Source organism: Haliotis rufescens, unplaced genomic scaffold (genome assembly GCF_023055435.1).
Source record: "Haliotis rufescens isolate VD_foot unplaced genomic scaffold, xgHalRufe1.0.p SCAF_4, whole genome shotgun sequence".
Classification (NCBI taxonomy): domain Eukaryota; kingdom Metazoa; phylum Mollusca; class Gastropoda; order Lepetellida; family Haliotidae; genus Haliotis; species Haliotis rufescens.
Genome location: NW_025964112.1, coordinates 8,530,239 through 8,555,567, shown reverse-complemented (window position 1 = coordinate 8,555,567; position 25,329 = coordinate 8,530,239). Strand labels below are relative to the sequence as shown.

At 36.9% G+C, this 25,329-nt stretch overlaps 1 protein-coding gene across 2 annotated transcripts in view; it reads left to right on the top strand.

The window, feature by feature from the left end:
* LOC124135845 (G patch domain-containing protein 8-like) overlaps positions 1–25,329 on the top strand; it is a 53,626-nt gene that overhangs the window by 10,817 nt on the left and 17,480 nt on the right. The window contains exons 2-3 of one of the 2 annotated variants that reach the window (XM_046501464.2): positions 9,199–9,357; positions 14,448–14,702. In XM_046501464.2, the coding sequence (XP_046357420.2) occupies positions 14,459–14,702 (244 nt within the window). In that variant the 5' untranslated portion in view covers positions 9,199–9,357; positions 14,448–14,458. Of the gene's footprint in view, positions 1–9,198; positions 9,358–14,447; positions 14,703–19,022; positions 24,672–25,329 lie in introns of those variants that run through there. The other variant, XM_046501465.2, reaches the window with a different exon arrangement.

The window sequence follows — 25,329 nt, the reverse complement described above, 5'->3', positions numbered from 1 at the left end:
GCTGGAGTGATACCTTCCTGACTGCTTTCCAACTTGTCTACCAATGTTCGGTAAGTTACAAGTGTAGAGATAAGCATGCAGCATCGATCTACACAATTGGGATTCGATGACATGTATCAACCAAGTCAGCCAGCCTGAGCACCTGATCCTGTTAGTCTCCTTATATGGCAAGCATAAGTTGCTGAAGTCCTAGTCTAACCTGGATCTTCATGGGTTCACTACTTACTGTTTCAGTATTTATGTGGCAGTGTCATCAATGGCAACCCTCAGATAATGCATACTGACTATCATTAGTTGGATAATCTAGAAATGACATACTACAGTACATGATCTTGAAGTACCCACTGTTTGATGACGTCAAGCCCAAGAAAGCATGTCAGATATACAGAACACAGGGATTAGCAATGTAGTATGGTAAATAAAGCTAAGTATTGAGTGTGTTCAAAATTTGATGTTGAGAGGACAATTAAGGATTAGTCGAGAAACAAGTTTGAAAATATTTGACATGCACTTAGTGTATGCAGACACAAGTATTAGGTTGCATTTTTAAATATCAGGTTGCAGGTTGAACTGGCACATGTTTTATATTGCTAAATCGAAACCCTGGCCATGCACCATCAGCCATATTGGTTTGCCCTATCGTGTATCGTCAACTGGGTGTCAACAGATATTTTCCTAATCTTTTCATAGGTTTTGTGAAGGTGCTTGAGTGTTGTGCTACAACCCACATGCGCTGGGTGTCAGAGACAGGGAATATGAAACTTTTCTTCTATTAACTTGATCAGATCGCTTTGACTGGGCGTGGCGCCACCATTTCATTTCAAGCAAATGTATGTGACATGAGTGGTGGAACCTGATTGGTCAAAAGGAGGGACATAGAAGGAACATTGCTCATATAACTCGCCTAGTTTGGCAAGGGTGTAAATGGGACTTTGATCATCAGTTAACTCCTTTTCCGCAAGAAGATGTATCATCATGATCATGTATGATCGTCCATTATTTCAATACAGGTTGCTGTGATGTGCAGTTAAATCTGGGTAAATAATCTGAAAGGGATCTTTAATATCAGTTTGTTATATCCCCTGAAATTTACTATTGTGTGAGCGCTAGGTGGTGACAAGTTAGCAGTTTTTGATCATGAATGATTTTGATGTTTTGTGTTGACATGTTAAAAAAATAGAAAACTATATTACTGAAATCCTGTCAGTTTCCCTTTGTTATCATGGTCATGTTTGTTGTTGATCAAAATTCAGAAGTTAGGTTTATGTAAGCTACTGAGTTAGTTGAAAGCTTGAAGAACTATTAATGGACATGAAGTTGTTGTTTTTTCCAGAAACTCTACCAGTGTCAATCATTTGTGAAAATTTGGATGTAATTGGAAAAAGTTCTGGATTTGAAACTTGCTCGAAATAAAATCGCAAAGTTCCATGCAGGATAATGTGATAGCGATTCTAAAGCCTATGACTTATACCTCATTCCTTTTCCCATTATCATGATTATCTGCCATTTTGTGAATTGAAGGTGCCAGCCACATTTTGAAGAAACAGTATTAGAACTTTTAATGAAAAACAGAATGTTATCCAGTTTTATCCCAGGTTAAGAGTTTATTTTGGCTTGCAAATTTTCCACTCTTTAGATCCAATTTATTTTTATTTTTAAAGCGACGGACAGCAATTTTCCATCAAGCTAGTTTTCGTTACGCAAGATCTCAAGGCCTATGCAGTCCTTATAGTGTGATTGAAATCTATTGATGGGACCAGATGATAATTGCCTCGGTGATAATATAAGCTCCCATTCCATTACAAGCTACTGAAGCGGTGGATGAACTGTAGAAGTGACCAGGAATAGCAAATGATGGTTCAGTCTCCATAGCATCAGTGACCTTGACTGGCCTCATCCTGGAAATCATTGACACATTGCTGCCTTCCACATTCCCTATACTGTATAACCTTTGCTCATCCTTCACCAATTTCTTCTCAGCCTGTCTGATAAATGGGTTGTTAGCTGATGCTTTGTCTGTACACTTCTTCACTTGGGCACTGCAGGTGAAGCTTCACATGCATTTTTCTATTGATTGTGACATGGAAAGTAATGATGGTCCTCATGGCAATTATTTATTTGTATTCTAAATAATGAATAGGATTTACAGAAACCACAAACATAACTAAGACTGCTAGGCAAATTGAGTTAAAAGTTGTCATGCATTTATTTTCCTGGCAAAGAGGGTGGATGTTAATCCTACTTCAGGTATTTATTTGATTATGCATGGGTTTTAATTGTCAATGTTCAACTCACAATGTGGGGCGATTGGGTAGACTAGTGGTAAAACGTTTGCTCATCACGCCGAAGACCCAGGTTCGATTCCCGACATGGGTACAATGTGTGAAGCCCATTTCTCGTGTCCCTCGCCGTGATATTGCTGGATTATTGCTGAAAGCAGCTTAAAATTCACAATGCATACCTGATATCAGGTGGGCTATTGCAAGACGTGGGAAATATTACTTTTTCAAAATTGATCAAGAACCAATATATGGATCAGTACATGGTTCGACATGTGTAATGTATTGTTAAATATACAGTTATGATGTATCGGTGAATTATGACATCCCTTTCCGTGTGCAGCTTGCGCCACAAGCCTGAGGCGCTGGTGAACAGTAGCAGAGCTCCAGATAAGCTCCTTATCAGTGTTTGAAATAAAAACAAATGCCCGGCTGCCATCAGGACCCACATACTTTGGTGGCTAACTTTTTCAGGTCCTCATTTAAAAAAGAAATACAGCTTGTTGTGACAAATATATTAACACGTAAATTTACTGCAGGCCATAAGGACCCATACAAATTTTAAAGTACACTGCCAGACATGAAAGTTTAAAGCCACAGGCCTACGGGCAGTTGCTTATTTCGAACACTGCTGCATGTATGCATAAAATACACAAAATATATCATTACTCAATAAATCGTTTGTTGCCAGCATACAAACACGTTTGAAAATAATAAAAAACAGTAGTATATTACCAGAACAAAACTCAATGTAGCCTTTGCAGATCTTATTTACTGAGTGAATGCAGATATCGTACATTTATGAACTTGCAACTTGTGAAGATCCAGGGTAGAATAGGTCATCAGCAACCCATGGTTGCAGTTAAAGGTGACTATGTTTGTCGTAAGAAGGGACAAACAGGATCGGGTGGTCAGGCTCGCTGACATAGCTGATGCATGTCATCGATCCCAATTGCATGGGTCAATGCTCATGATGTCAATCACTGGATTATTTACAGACCGCCGTCATATAGCTGTAATATTGCCGAGTGCGGTGTTAAACAACAAACAAACAAACAAACAATCATGAACTTGCTTATTGTGAATTACAAGTGTATATTGCTATTGTGAATTGCAATATGTTACACATGTGGGGCAGCACATGACCAGATACAAATTAGAAGTCACCTGAAATAGTCTTTAGCAGAATTATCTTTAGTAAATGTCTATACCCCCCCCCCCTTGTGAGTAAATACTCAATGGATAAACAAGTTCTCTGGAGCCCTGCAGTAGCCCATACATTAACACTACAATCAACTAAAACTGATACCTTATGACCTGTAAACAGTGTAAGAAGATATTCGAAGATTCTAGTAGAGAATAGGTCTCCAGCAACCCATGCTTGCCATTGTTGTAAGAGGCGACTAACGAGATTGGGTGGTCAGGCTGGCTGACTTGGTTGATGCAAGTCACCGTATCCCAACTGCGTAGAACAATGCTCATGATGTCAATCACATGATTGTCTGGTCCAGAGTTATTTACAGACCACCATCACAAAGCAAGTATTAATGCCAGTAAATGACAACTTAAGAAACGATGTGGAAAATATAAGCAGTATTGTTTAAGTATTTCAAATACTGACATTTGATCAAATGAATAAATACGTATGCAGAACATTGCAAACTCTTGATTTACAACAATGCCTGTTCTACTACTCCCCTATAGTACAACAGACCTACAATCAGTTGACATCCTACCCTGGGATGTAGCTGTAGCTGTAGCTGTAGCTGGTGGAGGCATCTTCAGTATATTCATTACCAATGCCCAGGTGACATGTTCAGACAAATAATCTTGGAAGGGAAAGCTCAATAACAACCTCTGTGATGTTATTGCAAGTCTGCCTGCCCATGACTCCATTTTCAAAATAGCATTTGACTTGTCCCTAATAGTGTTATGCCAAAGTTCTCATTGTAGCCCATGTTGACCAGAAAATGGCTGAGTGAGGCACTTATCGGTAAATAGTTTTGGCATGAACTGACAGCATCAGTCAAGCCACTGTGTCTGGAGTGATTTACGAGCTCAACCTTTCTTGTTCATTTTCAGTACCTGTTTAACATTTTAATTGGCCATTTTAGGGAAATAATTTCAGTTTTCAGATCATCTTGACATCATCAAATCGATTCCATTATAACTTCTGAACATTGTTGAAAGATTTAAGTATTTCTTGTTTGAAGTTAACTTGGTTGAGGAGTGCTCGTCAGTATCCTGATATTAAACATGGTATTGATTTAGGTAAGACTTACACCTGTAAACTCTGCCTCGAAAGTTTGAAAAATCACAGCACTAGGGCAGAAGTATTTAAAAATCATTTATGTAGGGTTAGGGTCAGGTTGCCCTAACCCAGGCAAAATTTGAAGCAGGGTTTATGGGTGGAAATCTTTCCATGATTTAAACCAAGTCCCTACATTGAAATACCGGAGAAAGAACCTCTGGAACTCATTTCATTTCTAACTTTGGAAATGTATTATTTTTTTCGTAATGGATATAAAGAATTTTTAAACAAATTTAAAGCCTACTTGTTTAGAAATTGAGCATTACCATCCAGCTGTGTAGACTGGGATTTGGGGAATGTGTATCGTCTGTTTCCAAAACCAAATATTCATCTGAGAAACCAACTTCAGAAAGTTTTTTGTGAAGATGAGATAAAAATCAATATGTATTATCGTTGATCCAGGCCAAATTCTTATGAAGTGAGATTTGTATTACAAACAGATTTGTAACTTTCTATGTCTGCTTCACATCCCTTAAGCATCAGTCACTCCACAGATGGGGACTCTTGACTTTCAGATTTTCGAGTATTTTTGGAAGATATTGATTTTGCCTCCCCTGGGAAGACTGTTCCTTTAGTTACAAGTATCATGTGTCCACAAGACTTGCAACATTTACCAAGATGTACTTTCAGATTAGCACTCTGATATGGAGTGGAAGGTTGTTTGAAGTAACCCAATGGCTTGACATTTCAACAAGAGAAGCCAGGTTAATTTTCCAGTCTGAATTCATTTGAAGCCACAGGGTGCATTTAATCATGTTCTTGATACGGAGATATTCTAGTTTCATCAGGCAGGGTTATGAAAATGGGTGTATACAGAATGTTTGATCATGTTTATGAAACACCAAACTATCAGATGATGAGATTATGTATGTTTGCCTTGTTGATATGTCTTTGTCAATATTTATTCTTAGCAGTTGAGACTTGAGATTCAGATAAATTCAAAATGGACTGCTTGGACTACCTTTTCAAATTTCACGTACCAAAGCAATCAAATTTGGTCATAACAGCTACACGGTCCTGTATGTAACCATGGTAGCTTTGCTTCCAATATTGCATTAAAAAATATTTAATTTGTTTCATTTTCGAAGAATCGATTTTGGGTAAAATTCAGTTTCTCTAAACCACGAAGAGTAAATTGCTTCTAAAAAACATGCTGCCAGCAATAGCAGCGATTAGAAAGTCTGGTTTTAGACTGCTGGCCACATAGTCTGTCCACACAGTAAATCTTTTAGGACTTGTGTGCCTACATGAAGATGTCATCTTAAGATCTAGCATCATGAGCCTGAAGTATTCGTGACTTGCCTCTGAATTTGTTGAAGGCAAATGGCATTAGGACATATTCATGCTTCTATCCCCATTTGTAATATTCTGCTATGCCATTACATTGTTATGTTTCTTTTAGGATTTGTTATTTTCACCCAGTGTCTAGAAGATGAAGAAATCTGAAACCCTGCTTGCGCATACATGAGTATATGTCTGGCAATTCTATCTTCTTTTACTGCAGGTTTATGTTCAGCTAGAACTCTTTAGATTGAAATGTCATGAAGGGATGGGTAGTCTTAGCTGTACAGTATAAATAACACCCAGGTTTGCTCAAGTTACGTCTTGCTTACCCTGATAGGTAAATAGGTATGCTTGAAATGTATCCATGGGCTTCATGTACATGGATACCTCCATTGCATCATTTGAAATGTCAGTTCTCTTCTAACATGGTCATTTCACTATGGCCATGATTCAAGCCAGGTGCTCTTTCTGGAAGCATGCTTTTTGTTACATTGCCACTAATGGGGTTCCAGTACACATTTGACTGGTCTAGAGGTATGATTTAATTCTGCTTCAGATGCTGCTGTGAGATATTGAAACCAGATGGCATATGAGACTGAGACTCTGTTTGATTATTTGTGACTGGTCGTTGCATCAGTAGGAGGCAGGGTGGGAGAGGCCGTTCTGAATACTGTTTAGAAGTGTAACACGATGATATGATTTACTTGAGTTTATTTCACATTATCTTGTTTAATTGGTTTCCCTAATAAACATAATTAACATTATCCAGACAATAGTATTTACCTAAGTTTGTTTCACATTATCTTGTTTAGTGTGTTTCCGTGATTAACATAATTAACATTATCCAGACAATAGGATTTACCTACGTTTGTTTCACATTATCTTGTTTAGTTTGTTTTTCGTGATTAACATAATTAAGCATACTGAGATGTACATGATTTTAATATCAGCTATGGTAGCATCATTAGCATGTAATAACTTCAACTTGTTCAAGTAACACAAACTGCTTGACAGTGACGATCATACCCTCTGGAGTCTGTGCTCAGCTCACTAATTTCAACTGATTTTTAATCAATTGTGTGCTCAGGGCTAGGGCCAGTTGGAGTAACTTGTGAGAACTTTTGTAGAGTTGTGGTGTCGTAGTTGACATTCTTATGATGAGTTGATCACAGCAACCAATGCACATACAATTAATAATGGATGAGGATACTAGCCGCTATGAGTTCAGTTGGATAAAACAGGTTCTGAATGTAGGTGTGATTGAAACTGACTACATACACGCATATGTGTCAGATGTAAGGGTGTGAGGTATTACCAGTATATCAGTATATTGAGGTTCATTCTTTCCATGATGTGTATCACAATATCATATTTTAATGCTCGGTATATTGGGTGATTTCAAATAACTATTTCTATCATTTGTTTAATGTTATGCACTTGCCAAATGCATGTACCTTCATGCATGTTTCCATAATTGCAAAATCAAGTTCGCATTTTGTGGTGCAGCACCAAGTCATCACTGTCCCGGAGCATGCATCCTTGCATTTTTTTTGAATGGTTGGTTGTTGGTTGGTTTGTGGTTTGGTGCCGCACTCAGCAATATTCCAACTATATGACGGCAGTCTGTAAATAATCGAGTCTGGACCAGACAATCCAGTGATTAATATCATGAGCATTGATCCACGCAATTGGGATCAATGACATGCATCAACCAAGTCAGTGAGCCTGACCACCCGATCCCGTTAGTCGCCTTTTACGACAAGCATAGTCGCCTTTTAGGGCAAGCATGGGTTGATGAACTCCTATTCTACCCTGGATCTTCACGGGTCTTTTATTGAATGAGTAAACATCATGCTGTTCCAACATCATTTATGAACTTCAATTACTACATTGATGTTTCAAATTGCTTCTGGATGCAAACTTTTGAAATTATACAATATATTGTGTGCATTGTAAAATAATGATACATTTTAAACATTCAATAGTGAGTACCCATCCCAAGTCAGATGTATCAGACATTTTTTTTCTGATTAGACATACAGTCAATGTCCAGACAGTGCATGTCAGATTTCTTTTCTGTATGTGATATTTGTATTCTGATATACTATATTCTATATTCTATAATCTATAATCTATAATACACATAAAGCATCACACAAACTTTGTATCTTATTTGCTGTTGGTAAAGTGGCCACCTTGGGACCCCCATTTTAATGCTTGGATCCCCCCAAACTTATGACCAAGTGCAAGGGTAGATTTAACAACAAATTTGTATGTAGCAAGAAGGCTTTGCTCTTTTTACAAGTTACTGGCCCTTCTCCAAACTGGCCTACAACTAAATGGTAAAGGCCGAGAAATGGCCGAACCTGAGGTCCCGAAGCCCGCTAGTAAGGCTCTGAAAATTTTAGAATTCCTCACCCCTAAATTGTTTCCCCCTGCTCTCTCAGATTTAATCTTGGCTCCCATTTTGCCTCATTTCATGGCAATTTATTAGCAAATAAAGAAGTTGTTGTTCACAACATTACAAAATGGCAGCAGGTTGTAATTCTTCCGAGATGATCCAATTATAAAAATTGAACATGCATGAAGAAGGGGTGAAACTTTAATTAGCCAGATGGGTCATCTACGTTACGTTTCAGCAAGCCCTTTGTAATTTTAACTGGCCATGGGCCAAATCGACCCCTGCAAAGAGTCCCCAGGACTTGCAAATATACAGTCCATGGTAAATCACTGGTTGACTACTGTAAACATGAAGTATTTGTTTTGAATGAATTAAAAAAAAATTTGAAAGAGGTCTATTATTTATGTTAAACAGCTGTGTGCTAATTGAGCCTGGTACACTTGAATATTTTGTTTCTCAAAAGTTATGTTCGAGAATAAATTCTTACACATGTTAACCATATGTTAATTAGTTTTAAAGTGATCATGCAGTTTTCATCAACTATCATTTCCACTTCGTGCATCCCATTGATTGAGTACTGTAGATAGAAAAAAATGCTGTATTTATGCAGAATACATGAATCAATTTTGATCACCGGAGCGTTAAAATGGCAATACGAAAAACGCATGGTGTGTTTCAGTGTAATACTTTTCTCATTGTCCTGTTTAGCATCCCAACAAATGTGGCAGCATGTAGTGTTAAACAGTGGAGTAAATACCTTAATGGAGGATATCCAGCATGAAGGACTGCAATAAACATGCTAGTTCCACGGCCTGTATATGGACGCCAGAGAGTACTTAATGAAGACTATATTATGAATTATTCAAAGATGAAGGAGATGCAGTCCGTTATGTAGTAATTACATTGATTTTCTCTTGATGTAGATCAACAGCCACAGCAGACGTACCAAGTGTCAAGACTACAACTTCACTAAACAGTTGTCAGGAAAACAGCCTTGGGAGACCGCCAGTTGTCAGGAAAATACTTTCCAATCAAGTCAGCAGTTGCTTATGGGTTGGAGAAAAGCGCTCGTCTCATTTTCTGTAAGTTGCTTTTAAGTCACTCAAATATTGATTTATTGCCATGAGGATTCTTTGGTTTCGCATTATGATGTATTTGAAATTCTTTGGTTCATTAGATGTTTTACTTTGGATAAGTCAGATAAATTCAATTTTCAAGCGCTGCCTCAGTTGATTGTAGGAATTAGATTAGAACGCATGACATGGATGTTCAAGAGTAATGACATTTAGCCCTAATGTGTTCAAAGTCACCTTTTTAATCCTTTTAAAAATAGTTAAACTTTGTTATGATAACTTGTGCTTTTGATATATCATTTTTGAAGTTGAAATGAATGTGGCAGCCTTATTCCTGTTGTTTGTGGTGATGTGGTTAAGGAATAATCAGATTTGTAGTAACACTACTGAAAAGGCAGTACACATTAGGGCTAGGACGATAACCAACTGTGTGATCCGATACGTATGACGATACCTTGTTCATTATCCCATACATATCACGATACTTGTATGTTCTCTTATCTGTGGTTTGTAAGCCATCTTTTTCATAGACAGGAGAATCAAATACCTGGCATACTGACGAATTACAGTTGGCAGTGTCAAGTATGGGGCAATGGATGAAAATGTTTACTTTTTCACTACTAATTTTCATTAATAATACTGAAAGTACTAAGTAGTGTTGGTGTAACAGGCATTAAAGTAAACATTTAAGGTATGAATCAGTATTTTTTACTTACTGTGCAACTGTGATCGATACTTGTATCAGGAAGTAAAATATCGCGATCCACCGATGCATCGGTGTATCGTCGCACCACTAATACACATACTGGTGAAAATGACAATCATATATATGGTTCAGGGTCCTCACTTGGTCATGGTATTATCTGATTTCTTAATGCATGGAATAATTGTCGGTCTCCACTAATCAATAATTTGATCAGTTGAGTCAGTGTAGGTAGCTTAAGCTGATAGCATGAGTAAACATTCATTGCTTGCCATGAACTGAATATGCTGTTTGGGACAAACATGATCTACCATTGTATCGCTCAAGTATATCTAGTGTGGTATTTGTGTATGCTTCAGCTTCTGCATGGTTTGAAATGTTTGTCATTTTGGCACTGATATAGTATTCCTTTTCTTCAGTGTAGGCCAAAGAAATATGTCTATTTAATAATCCAGCTGATCAAAAATAGGGTATGTCATTTAAAAAAAGGAAGATAGAAGGTTGTTTGAAAAACAGTAATTTGCAGTATGTCACTTATAGCCTGCTTTCATATGCAGCATTAGAAATTAGCACTAGTCCTATTGTCTTTGCCAAACTGCCCAAAAATTAAGGTATCAAAAGGACTAGTAGAAATTTGCCATTTTAAAGGGTTTTGCTATATGTTATCATTTTAAGGACTAGTAGACTAAAACAGTTAGTTTCTATCGCTGATATGAAGGTAATGACTGGGCGAAGCAGAACAAATTGATTCTAGGGGCTTAAAACATGGATAAAAGCTATGGTGCAGTTTTAAAAAATGATCTTTTTGATTATAAATTGTAGATGGATCACAAGGGGCATATGTGGTATTAAACCTAAACTACATACATACCCCAAGTGATAATGCGACAATGAATTTGTCTTGCCGACATGTTTCAATCTGCTATTGAAGAAGTTAAACAGAAAACAGCTGGTTGCTTGAGCTGAGGCTAACTTGTGCTGTGCCACGTAGGTTTCATTGTATGTGCAGCTTTTTGCTTTGTAGTGGGGTGTAAGGGATTTGTAGTTCTGCTCAAAAATGGATTTCCCTCTCAAGGGGGATACATACTATTTCATCAAGGTCATGTGAACCAATCAGTTCTCAACATTCTGACACAGGGGTCAGATTATGTCAGACATATAAGTCAGTTCATGCGTTTATATTTATTCCTGTGATATTTAGTTTAACCTCATTGCAGAGGAAAAGGCTTTAAAAGGTTTTAACCTGTTGGCTGAAGGTGTGTGTACATCACTCCATGTACAGGTTTTTAAGGAATGGTCCTTGTTCTTCAGGACCGCCTCCTTAGTGGTAGAGACTCCTCCCAGAGAGCGGAAGGTCTGGGGTTCGATCCCAGGCCGCGTCATACCAAAAGATGTTAAAAGATGGTACTTGTTGTTACCCAGCTTAGTGCTCGGCTTTATGGGGCAAAAACAAGGACAAGCTTGGAGTCAGTATACTGTGTCTGAGTGGGGTATTCATGTTAAACTGCGGCATGGTATCTCAATGGGCCAGCACTATAAATCGGTCTCAGTGACGTTAAATGTGATGTTAAACCCCATTTCATCTCACCACCTCACCTTGTTCTTCAACATGTTCAGTGAAACAAGGCTGCTCTCCGGGCAGGGGGCTGTTTTTGATGGCGGAAGAATGTATGGTTAAAACTTATCATGTTTATGCAGTGGTAATTCCAGGTATCCTTTTGGTAATGAAGTGTCTTGAGTTCTGGCATTTGTTGGTCACTAGGGATATGTCATATGAATTTCTGCAAACTCGCTTCTCATTCTTGGCAAATTGGAAGCCTTCCTAGAAATTACATGAGAGTAGAATTAGTGAATTTGAGGTCCATCCTTTCCTTTAGACTGTTCTCTTGAGGGTCAGTTATTTGTGCTTGGTCATGGTTTCATTATATTAATTTGCAATTGTTAGCCACATTCAATAAAACAATGGCCAATAAGGCTGGGGAGGCTCAAACAAGTAGTATTGCCTATACCAGATATTGATCTGGGGAGTAGCATCGAGACTTGCGTCAGTCAGTGCTGGTGGTGGTGGTGGTCCGAGTAGCTGCCTTTCACTTGCTACCAGATTACATCTCGCCGGACTGAGTTTAATAGTATTGCCTCTCTGTCTTGCTGTAAGTATCAACCTTTTTACCATGGCTTCTCCACAGAAATCTATAATCTAGGTGTCATTTTTAGAAGAAAAGGCGCCTAGAACCAATGCTTAATGGCTTCGGCGCCATTTTTGTAAAGGACGGTGATGTTCTTTCAGGGTTTTACACAGATTACAGTCTTGTTATATTTGAACATGATCAATGACATGGCAAAGCTTTTAATAGAGTTTCCTTAGCTAGTGTTGTGAATATCGATAGCTATACCAAGGTGGAATCAGTGGACTTTTCACTGATACATGCTGCTGCATTCCATAGTGTGTTTTACCAGGTAGTGTCTTGTATAATTGCATGCATACATAAAGTAAATTGGATGCATTTGGATGACTTGAATCAGAACATAACCTTGCTATTAAATTCTGCTGCGGGGAGTGATCATGAATTTTAGTAGAAACTTAGTCGGAGTGCACTTTATGGTTTTGGAAAGAAGACTCTATACATTATGGTAGCTCTGCACTGGGATCCTGATGACTGCGCGTATTGAACTTGAGATCTGTGTTTCTGGTGTGGTTGTTATAAGTGTATTGGTAAGTGTTCGATGGATACATTGCAACTAGGAAAGGATCTTGTTTTGGAAACAGCAGTAACCAGTCGACTTTAAAATGAGTTCAGGGATAAGTGCGGGCTAATGATTGTGGTGACATTTGTAAAGTAATAGCTAGTTTTTATGCAGATTGGAGTATCTGCCATTCACTTCAATGTTGTCATCAGTATCAGTCATTGTGGATCTGAGTTGCTGGATTCACACAGGTAGATCGATAGTGTTGAAGCATCTGTGCTCAGCAAGATATTATGGCAATGCTGGATGTTTGTTATTCTACAAACGATAAATAAATCCAGGGTTTTACCTTGACTTACAAACTGGGTGTCCGGGGGACCCCCAATAATATCTTTAAAGGTCCTTGCAGGCAATATGGGGGTCCTGTAAAGTAGTATAGTGGTGTAGTGTACTGTACGTTTAGATAATTACTTTAGAGCAAAGAATGAATCAAGGATCAAGAGACAGTGGTCATGATTGATGGATGAAATAACAGACACCCATAACTGCTCTTGATGTGCTGTGTCCCGATTATGTTTCTAGGTTTGTCAGCACCTTTCCCGTGCTCGTGGGTTCACCGAAGTGGTAACCGTCTGAGACCTGCATCTCTTCGGGGTTTCCTCCCACATTAACCTGACACGCAGCGATATGACTGGAATACTGTTAAAAGCGGTGTTAAACCCAACTCACTCACTCACTTGATAAGGGATTATCCTGGAAATTTTTACCTGTGCCCAATAGTTAAGGTTTCATAAGGCCCAGTAGAAATTGCCATTTTTAAGGGTTGGCCATATGTTATTATAAGGATTAGTGGACTAAAAATGTTACTTTCTACTGCTGTAACAGTAACTATTCAGCACTAATTATGACTTTTATTGCTCACTTTGGAACGGCTTTTTTCATTTTGAATTTCTGTGGAATAACTTTCGTATCAATTTAGAAGCTTGGTAAATATTGCATAATATCAAAGAGTATTGCAATGCATCATTGTGACATTTCAGATTACGATACATTCAGATTACATTATTTACTCCTATTTGGCACCAGTGACAGAGCTGCCTTTAAGCTGTGCACGAGTCATGAATAGGAAGTCACATTAAGACTTTGACACCAGCAAAACGGCATTAAGCATGTTAAGTCAACAGTGTTAGAAATCAAGGGTTTTTTGTGTTCTTGGGGTCGATGAGGTTTTTTGGCAATGGTATTTTAATCCATTAATCTGTAATTTGTAACATAGGATTTAGCCAAGCATTCCTTGACTTTCATTCTCAATTTCAAACACTGAAACATCAAATGTTAAAAACTTGTAGAATGTAAATATTTGCTTCAATCTTTGACTTGGGTTGTTGGTGCTGAGAAGTATTCACACATGCTATGTTATTGAATTGGACCAGGTTTAGTCATTAATACATTTTGCACTTAGTATGTGATTTCAGACATGCTATTGCTATTCATTCTATACATTGAAACAGCAGCTGTGTCATGGTGTGTGTGAAAGAACTCAATGATACCTTCACTACAATGGAGTATGGAATTTCTGCCTTTGAGCAGACAGATATGTCGACCAGTTTCCAAGCAAAGCTTTTTTCATTGTGACTGGTATTATAAACTATTTAGAATATTTCAGAGCTGCTATGTTTTCTGTTCAGAGAATCAGTGTTTGTCTTCACAGAATAATCAGCAATGAGACGAGGTATGCCACCAGGGCCTCGACCACGTCACATGGGACCGCGCCTACCTCCACATGGAATGCCAAGAATGATGGGGCCTAGAGGACCAGGCCCAAGACCCATGGGACCCAGGCCTATGGGGCCCCGCCCATATGGGCCATGTCCTCCAGGGATGGGACCAAGGCCTATGATGAGACCCCCACTTAAACCTGCCATTGCCAAGCTTGGTGGAAAACCACCTGCATCCAAGCATGAAGGTAAAGTGAAAATTCAAAACTTACTTGATAATCGATATCTCTAAAGGGAGGAAGATTTATGATTCCTTTTGTGAAATATTTTTTTGATGTAGAGATTTGTTTTGATGCTTGTATTGTGTTATGTAGGTCAAGTATGTGCGTTTGCACAGAGTGGACACCAGTTGGTGTTCACAGTGAAGGGCATTAATTCTATTGCGATGAAACATGGTTGATTTCATCAATTATGTTAAAATAAGTCTCTGTTAATTATGAAACTGGCAATTTAGTGTGCTTTGAAATGTTTGCACATACGGTGGTTCACAAGTGTTACAGTGATTTGAATCTGGATATTTGTAGTATTTGAATTTTCAACCCTTTCCTTTGAAGCCAATCATATTGGTTGTCCAGATTCCTATCCTAGTGACCTTCTGATCTCACGTTATGACCTTGACCCAGTTTGTTGGCGAGTGACATGCTGGTGTCAGTGATCAATGCTGGAATAATAATGTAACAAGACTCACTTTGAAAACATGAACATGCATCCCTTCGAGGAATATCAAATGACTTTCTTGTATAATAAAGGAACCTTTACATTTCGGACTAAAAGATTTTGTAAATGATAAAAATAGTTTTGCAAGGCACAGCCAAACCAGGTTTAGAAGTCTGAAATGAATGTTAGTGTCAAATTCAGGACAAGGAATTTCAATGGGATGTCATATTTTGTACATAGTCTTGATACTTGTTACACAGTTTCGGAACTGACCCGAGTGTGGCCATTAATCCCTATAGTCTTATCTGCACTGTAATGCTGCTATGTCGCACCTTCTTTATGATGCATTTCACCTAGTCTTGCAGGGAAAGACAACCTCAATAACCGGTCTTGTTTATTTCTTTATAGAAGTATTTTTGGTATCAGTGGACTATTAACCCTACAAGAGTAGTATTCAATAAGGACGCGCAAATACCATGATGGACGATGAGTTTGGTGTCGTTTCACAGACGATTACCATTTCGGGATATTTTAAGTCAGGTATTGGTATATCATGGAATGTGCTTAGCTTTAATCCAGTAACTTGTAAATACAACATGCATAAAAACTAGATAACATGGTTTCATCGATCAGTTGTGCCCAATATTTGTTTAGGAAATGAACTTGGGGTATTGGTGTAGCTATGTAAATTTTCACATTTCCTCCGGTAGTGGTAATGGAACAACTGACTCAACTGATTTCTGTGCTGTAGCATTAAAGCATTGTTAGAATCAATAAATCACTAGATTGGGTATCAGAAATAACACATTATGCATTGTTCAAATGCAATGCTCTTTCATGATTGGCTTTCGCTTTTTTGTAACATTTTTGGATTTCAAATCATATCTCTCAGCGTGATTACTTTAATCTATTAGATGAATAAATACTTATAAATATGAGATTAAAAAAAATAAATACATCTTTGAAAAATGTGGAGGATATTTTGCTATGTTTTTCTCTCCCAGGTTCACGTTTAGTAACAATGGATTCAATGGGTAAGATTGCTCCTCGTAAATGTTCAGCTCCTTTGCTGTATATATTCCTATAGAGAGCCGTGGATGTTCACCTTGTATCAGACCCAAGTAACAGCAGTGCCTGAATATCAGTCATAACTTGTCCCTTTGTATGTTAAAGGTATTGAACTGGATGCACCAACATAAGGTAAAGTATAGTTATTTGTATGGTGCAAACTGTGTGTGCCATTTATATTCTATAGCTGTGCATTTATTACTAAGGACTGGATGGACTCTCCATGTCTCTACCACAGTAAATGCTTCCTACATGGGCCACTGGCCTTGTCCTCCCCTGATATATCATACAGACAGTCTAATTACTACTAATACCAATTTCTAGTTCTTGCACTTCGATGCAATATCAAATAAATATGCCCTTTAGCTCAGTGTCGAAAATAACATGAGTTGATGAAAAAGATGAAATATCTGATAAGTGGAACTGTGTCACTGTTCCGTCAACATAAAGAGTAAAGAAAACCCTTTGAATCACAGAAATGACGTCGTGTAATAAAGTTATACTATGGTAACGGTATAACAAGTGTGCAAGAACAATCGTTAGGTGGTCATTTGTTTAGGCCGTATTTGTTGTGTATGGTGGTCACAATTGCCGACAATGTTACCCATTTTAAGCATATTGGTAGCGTACAATGATGCTTGCATGGGTTTGGGGTCGATATATTACATGATGCATGCATGCTGTGTTTCCTTAATAAAGATTAGAAAGACTTCAACATTGTTGACAAACTGGGTCACATGCTGTTCTTATATCATATTACAAATGCAGAAAGAGTTATTGATGTGATGTATGATTCATTTTGAACTATTTTCAGGATTCGATTTCACAAATGATTAAGTTTCAAATGCTAATGGCATGAGAAATGAATTTGTTATTTTTTATTTTGTTGACGTTATCAGCAACTTTTTCTGCAGTTTAACATGTTTGTGTTTCATGTTAGGCTTGACAATCAAGCAATTAGCACAATAGTTTGCCAGTTTCATTCTTACAGATCTGTATCTTCATGAAATGTGGGTTTCTTACAAAATGTGAAATGTGTTGTATGTTCAGTTGTTTAGAATCCATTGGTAATCATATTCATATCTGCTGATGGAGCAACATACTTTTTTGTGTTCGAATGTGTGTATGTTACCCATTTAATTTAGTTTTGTGCCATATGCTCATGAAGCGTAGCAGAGCTGGTGCTGAGAATTTTGATGAAGTGTGTAAAGCTTCATGAGAATCAATATCTCTTTATGAGGTTGATGTGAAACTTCCACAGAACATAATTTTAAAGTATTCAGACAAATACGAAGATTAAATGAGTTGGTGCACCATGTTTCTCTAAAGGAAATCAATTGAATTATCTTTTATGGGAATGTGTTGTATCATTCTGTCTTTAGTGTGGCTTTATCAGTACCCTTAGTATTTTCAACATCAGACTGGATTTATAAAAAAACCGAGAGTCTGAAACCCAACTTATTTAATGTTTAATATTAATTTGTGAAATGTGTTAGCACAGTCAGGTGTCTGTATTGTGACAAGACTGGTTGAAGATGTGTTTTATCACATTGTTTAAAACCTACATGCTGTCCATTCTTTCAGAAATTGTCAATAATAGCATTTCTTTGAGGTAAGCACTATTATGGGTTGAGTTGAAGTTACATTTGGGGGAATTAATTTATTCCTTGGTGTGTAATATCAGCTTGAGTTATACACATTCCAAATAGATTGGCCATCAACTCGAGTATGCACTAACTCAGTTGCTTTAAGAAAACTGTTAAAAGATTAATATTAAAAGATTACTGATAAAGGATTACCAAGTATTTTTATTATATATGTTTAAGGAAATAATAACCAACATCTGTGGATTGAGTAATGACTTAAGACAGACTCAGTGTCTCTCTGAGTACAGATACTCTAAAACTCTTATCATAAGCTTTTCTTCTAGTTCATCTAAAATGCACCCCATAACTAAATGTTTAGATATTTAAATAATTAAGCTTTCATATCTGTGGTTTGTCATGTTGTGCTGATAGTTGCATGTGTGTTAACAATTTAGATCACAGAGTCAGTTGTTAGATTGGATTTGGCTATAATTGTTAATTGTTGAAAACCACTTTGAATTCATTCACTTTCCTCTTTCCTCTGTATAGTCCAGCTAAAACGTTTTAGTAATCACAAAAGTCTAATCTAAAGTGGAAAGGTGTATGTCTAACGAATGGATGGACCTTCCAGAAGCCTCTAGGAGACATGCTGTATTATAACCATGACGACTGTACATTAGTGGAACTGAGAAATTGACTCAGCCTTTTTCTTCCAATTTTGTAGAGTTATGGAAATTCACAGCATAAGATTTGAAAACATGCTGTACATCTGTATGTTAGTCACATGAAACTATGTTAGTAAAGTTTTAAACAAGCAACCATGGATATAAGTTCTCTTTGGATAGAACCGTCTCTTACTTCATAATTTCTAATATTAATACTAGACCAGAATTGATACTAAAACCTTTCAAAGACTAAAAGTCAATTTCAAACACCCAAAACAATCTGGAAATTTCTGTTGCTGCTCTTCCCCTAGAGTTTATGCCGTTCTTAAAATTACTTTGAAGTTTCTATTGTGTATGTGGAACCCTCTGACCATATGGATAGTGGGATATGAAGCAACATATAGGTTTGTGTTTACTGGAAGCCTTCCGATGACGCATCTTTGCTTATATCCTCTTCTGAACCAGGTTGAACGTTTGTACATCTGTCAGCTGATCTGCAGTCCCTAACACCAGGTTTTGGCCTTGTTTATCTTTGTTTATGTTGGAGACAGATTGTTAACCCTCTCTCTATCAGTCCGTATGTCCATATCTCATACGTACCTACGTATGCTGCTCGCTCGCTAGCTATCTCGCCACTAACCTGCGCCACCAAGTGCAGACACGGCACAGCTTTATGTGTATTGCCATGCTCAGTCCAGCATTGTACACAAACACACAATGACAAGCATCCCGTATCAGTTTTCAAATATTTGTTCAGTTGATTTGGAGTAAGATTTTAAATCCTATCTGAGTGTTTAGCATGTTCAGAAGTATTCACTTAGACCTTATCAAGTTAAATCTAGGTCATTAATGTGTATTGATATTTTTCTAAAGACTTTTGGCAAAAATTGTACATGATTACATGAGGATCTTGTCACTCATTTTGATTTCAATACAGATAGAAGTAGATTCTAGTTTGTTGGGGAAAAAACATTTCCTGTGCAGCAAACAAGTAATTTTGCTTATACTTTTGGCATAGTTCCAATGAAATGGTCAGAAATACACTTTCAAAACTGAAATATTCACTAAGTCATGCCAGGAGATGTGAAAATAGGAGGTTGTATAATTAAGTAAGCTTATCAAACTTTCAGCAACTGTATTTCGATACCCAATGTTATTTCTGAAAGACATCTCAAGCAGTGCAACTGGGGATTTCGAAGCTCATGTGACCGAACTTACTACTAACTGCCACTGTATGTAACCTGGGACCGTGGGGTTGCCTTGTTGTTATCGGGTTAACTCGTCACTACAATGTCCTGGTTCAATTCTCCACTTCGATTCAATGTATGAAGCCAATTTCTGGTGTTCCCCATCATGATATTGAGGTTTCTGAAGTTGGAGTAAAACCAAACTCACTCACCCACACACATACATCAATTGTAAAGTTCAAACATCTTTTTGAAAGTGACAAGATCACTTGTAACAAGGTACTTTATCCATCTGACCTGCTGCGTGACCTGTTAGAGTGCTATGCTGGGCTGAGAGTGGAACGTCCTCACAGGAGTTCTGCGCAGTGTCCAGAATGTAGTGGAATAGTCAATATGAATGCATATATCCATTGTGTGTAACTTCATGGCTGTTTACAGTTTGCAACAACATGCAATATCCCATCAATCAAACCGATTGTGGTGATGATTCTGAAATATTATGTATTCACTTATTTTGTTATTTTCTTATCCTGTCATGAAGTCCTGCTTTTTGTATTATTGGTCCCTCCCACACAGTGCATTTATCTACACGATGTAACCTGGTCACTTTGTTTCACTGTTAATGTTGTCGGCATTAATTCATTCCTAGATTTGTATGAGAGGCTGTGATACTAACAAGTTTCTTGCATGATAGTTTATTATAGTCTACTAAAAATACAAGATAGATATTTTCACTTCATCATGTTTGCTGAAGGGATGTATAAAGTATTGTCTCAATATACATGTCACAGTAAGAAATTTGTTGAAATTTGCATTTGATAAAAATGCAATGTGTTAAAAAAAATTTCATTATGAAATATGTATTCTCATACCATTCACCAAAAAAATCCTTAAGGTTATGGATAAACAGTAGAATTTCCTGTATCATTATCTTTAGTCATATGTAAACGCTTTTAATATGCAGTCATAGACTCATAATGCTAGTCCACAAACACGTAGCACATATGTGAAGTGCAGAGCTTAATGTTGCATGTAAATAGATAGGGTATATCATATATTTTCCGTTAGTTAATATTACATTGTTGATATTTACATGATCAAAGATATGAAAAAAACTTTTGATTGCTCATAATTAGATGCTATTCAGTGGCATCACATGGAATTATAATTGGTTTTATATGTGTTGTGGAAATGCCAACAAGTCTTGAAGACATTTCATTCTGAACACGACAGTATGACGCATGTAGTTTGTTTAGTTCCAGTTTTGTTTCCCCTTTGCATCAGCACAAATTAGTGATACTTTAAATCATGTGTTCCTACACACCATTTTTTTCTCTTATGAATTTTGAATTTGAAGTTTTCCCAACATTTGTTTTGATTATTTGATAACAATAACACCAGCTGTTACTTCAGTATGATGCTAAATTCATAGAAACCAAATGAATTGGATTGTGATCAATAAATTAAGGAGTGTTTTCCCTATTTGTGTATCAATAAAGGAGACTCTGTTCACAACTTTTTATGAGTTACCAGAAAATGTATGTACATGTATTTTCTTTTTTCATCCAAATACCATTAACCCTTGCAAAGATATCATCTCCTTTCAGCTCTGGTGAGGTGATTTGGAGATGTTTATGTTTTGTTTTGTGTGTTCCTATTTTGCTTATTTTGATTCATCCAGGCTCTACTTTTTGTTTGTTTGCATGTCATCATAATCATCGTACCATGGCGGTATCATTGTCATTGTGTATCATACCATAATCATTCATATGTCTGTTTTACAATTTACTGGTGTTACCTGTGGTAATAAAATTGAACTTTATATTTGCATGTCATACATTTTAAAGACAATATATGACAACATTTTGGAAATATCTTCGTCTTTGAATAATCATGTTTCCAGCATGGTGTAGTATAAGATTGTTTGTAAAACAGACATGACATCATGGCCTAAATCTCATCTTTTTTGCAGTTGATTTATTTTATGCACAATTATACATCGTGGAAATACATCTTTCAGTGGTCATTCTCCACCCTAAGGGTTTGAGTGAAAGCTTGTTTTGTTGAATTATTCACACTAGTGCAGTTTCCTCCTCCTCCTCTCCTGTCTAATATTCCCACCTACATCAACAGTGACATGAGGTCATATATATATATACTTTCATGTGGCACACTAGCCTAGGTGCTTGTTTGCATGACATAGTGTTGTCGGGTATGTAGATGGTTTCAAGTAGCTATTCTTGCTGTGTAGATGTCATCTACCAAAGATAAAAGTGAATGTTCTGAAACAAAATCACACCGTTACTAATTATATTCACTCTCAGTAAATCAGATTCTTTGTGGATAAAATAATGTTTTTGCTTTTACAAGCACTCTTCAGTCGCAATTGATTGTTGTTGCTGTGAGAGTTATGCAAAATTATTTGAACTTTTTTGGGTGTACTTTTCTCCCATTGAACAATATTTTCCACAAGTGTTTACACTTGAAAACCTTATCCTCCTTTGTTTTGATTTAATACTTACATACTAACACTTTTCATCTTGTATCTGTTATAGATATGCCTTGGTATTAAATATTATTGGTATAGTTTGTTTGATGTTGGTTGTAGTAGCCGTCTCTTATGAAAAAATATTGAAAAATATACAAGGATATTAGTCTATGATTATTCTAGATTAGTTATTTTTTCTCACTTTTATTATAAAGTTACTGAAAAGTATAACAGTTTATTGTTCATATTGGTGGAATGTGAAGTACGTTATAGGTGTGATAATGATGGCACAGACAAGAGATACTCACAACTTGATCTATAGATTCTGTTAAATGTCAAGTAACAATATATTTTGTTTTTCATGATCAAGACTTTACTTGAAATTTTTAAATATGCAGCACTGCGCGTAAGAGAAAAATGGTAGAGACATTGAAAGATAAAGTATGAAATTGTTTATCTGGACATCATGTTTGATGCACTGCAAGGTTTATTGCAAACCACTTTACGTTCATTGATAACTCAACAAATACTTTCTGATATAGCAATGTCCATCAACATGACTAAAGCGTGGCTTATAACTAACGCCCAAGCAACGAAAACAAACCAGGATTAATTCAGGGTAGTGGTGGAATTGTCAACTTGAATAACTCTGCATGAAAGTTCGAATTATGATGGCAATATTTGGCATGAATGTATTACAAAACTTAACACACTGTCTTACTCTGAAAGGGTTAAATGTTTTATTCTGGCAAAGTTTTGAATTCATGAAGATTATCGATAACCTGTATGCATGATATGTAACTAAATCATAAAGAAAACCACTTTGGGGTTTCAAATATAGAAATTGTGCATGCATAAAAGTGTTTGGTTATATGTTTTGTCAAATGTGCTGCTTATTTAATTCACCTTTGCACTGTGAATTTATGAGTGGGATTAAACATGGTATTGATGTTTGCAATGGTTGGCATTTATCATGCTTGGTACAGATTCATATCCTTCTATTGGCTAACCCTGTACATAGCAAGTGTATTAACATTGACACAGCTTACTGTATGATAGTAAACTCTGCCATCACCTGCATGGTTTCCTTCAGTTAATGTTGTCATAGTTGGTCATGTTTATCGAACAGGTGTAAACGTTTTCATGGTAAATTTTCTAGCATACTAACTGAGAAGCTATGACTGTTAATCTTGTTGAAGATGAGTTTTCAAATCCCGAAGGAATTAATGCTCATCGCCATCTGAAGATGTTTGAGTAGTGAGGCGTAAGTCAATTATGATGACATTATTGTTAACTAGAACAAGTGATGAAGTTTGGTAAAACGTATTGAATTGATACATAACCTCTGTAAGAGGTCTGTTTTATGGATTGGAGATATAGAATACTTTCATCTGTAAAAGAAAAGGAAAGTGTTTGTTTTCAACCTCTTGTCTTGTGAAGGTAACCTGCTTTCTTGCTGTAACGAAGTTCTGATGGTGTAGTTGCCATATACCCATCTCTAGGTTGTCACTGCACACTGTACCCCGTCAGTATGACATTCACACAATATTCACTCAATACCTCCTGTTCCGCTATGGTTTTGCCATATACTGATTTTGTGGTGAATGGGATTCTTTCTTTTATAGTATCAAGACTATTTCATTTTGAGAAATATTGTTTATTCTTGCAATGATCTAAATAATAAGTCGCTAAACCAATTGTACAGTAAATACTGGGCTTTGGGTGTTAAAATGTCAGTCGTAAATTTAAACCAGTTACATATTGTTTTAGCATTTCAACTTTGTTGATAAACAAGGATTGTCAAAATAATTTTGGAATGTAATGCTTTCAGCTTTTGCATTTACTATGTCTTTAAGTGGTAGACTATTGTATGAATAAGACGTGTCAGCTCCTCATCTGTTGTATGTATGTTGTTGGCTTGAGTACTGCGCCAAAAGTATTGGTATTCTCATATTCATTGAACTTAATCTTCTCATGAAGTTTACTGCAAAATAATCTTTGTTTTCACTTTAAATCAGTTACTCTAATCATGTCAATGTATTTGCTCTAGATATATCAAAACAAATTCTTATTTAGATCTATAGCAGTGTCCTTTGATGGGATTATTACCTGAAGAACATGCATGATATCTGTAATAATTTCTTCTATGAAGAGTACTCATTTGACAGGATCATTACGACTTAACGGGTGGATTTCAGCACCTGCAGTAGAAACGACATTAGATATTAGAAAGCTGTATGATCACAATAACATGCAATTTGTTAATGGAAATAATGTTATCACCTCTTAATGTTGTTAACAGAATATAATCTAAAACGATTTGCCCTGAAAAAAACCCAGTGGTTGCTTTGAAGGTTGAATTCTATTGGGTATGACTGGATTGCTGTGGGTGTCTTTAAGGATAGTTGAAAGGGTGTTGCCCTGTCCAGTGCATGTTCTGCTTTCCTTCAAGTGATGATGGTTTACTTACAGCGTTTCACCACCTTTCAGATCAGACGAGACCTATGTGAGTTAGCTTGGAAATACCTACCTCCGAGTTTATATACATATCACTGACCTCTTGTAGAGCAGGTTCTCTGAAGCCACTGCCGACTAGCTCTCTGGCATGTTTTACATGAACACAGCACTACGCCCAGCTCCCATGCACTGTCACCAGAAGTATTTGTAATGCAGATGAATAGCACGATATTGTGGATCTTGTAGAGATGGTTCCTTCTTTGGTTCCTTGAACTTGATTCTGAAATTAATGATTAATAAATGTGTCAATTTTATTTTTATTTGGCACAGACCTCATTTTTAAAGGATTTGTAGTTCTTCTTAAGAAAAAAACTTGTCACTTGTATGGGAAGAGACTAGTCAGCAACACTTCAGAGCGATCTGTGACAGCGTCCATTGTTCGTCTGTCTGCCTATGCATCCCTTATTTGTATAAAGGTGATACTGACAGTAGCGAGTGACCTTTGTTCACTTTGCATGACCTTGCCCTTCAAGCTGCATCAGAGCATTTGTTCTTCTGATGAATGTCTTGATTTCTTTCTACCTGCATCTGTCATTAACCTTACATCATCAGCTTGCCCCAGATACACAGGGATTTGACAGTGTTCGTGTCAGATCCTGTTTTGTCACACGTTTTGTATTCTCACCAAACACTTACATGGCAACAAA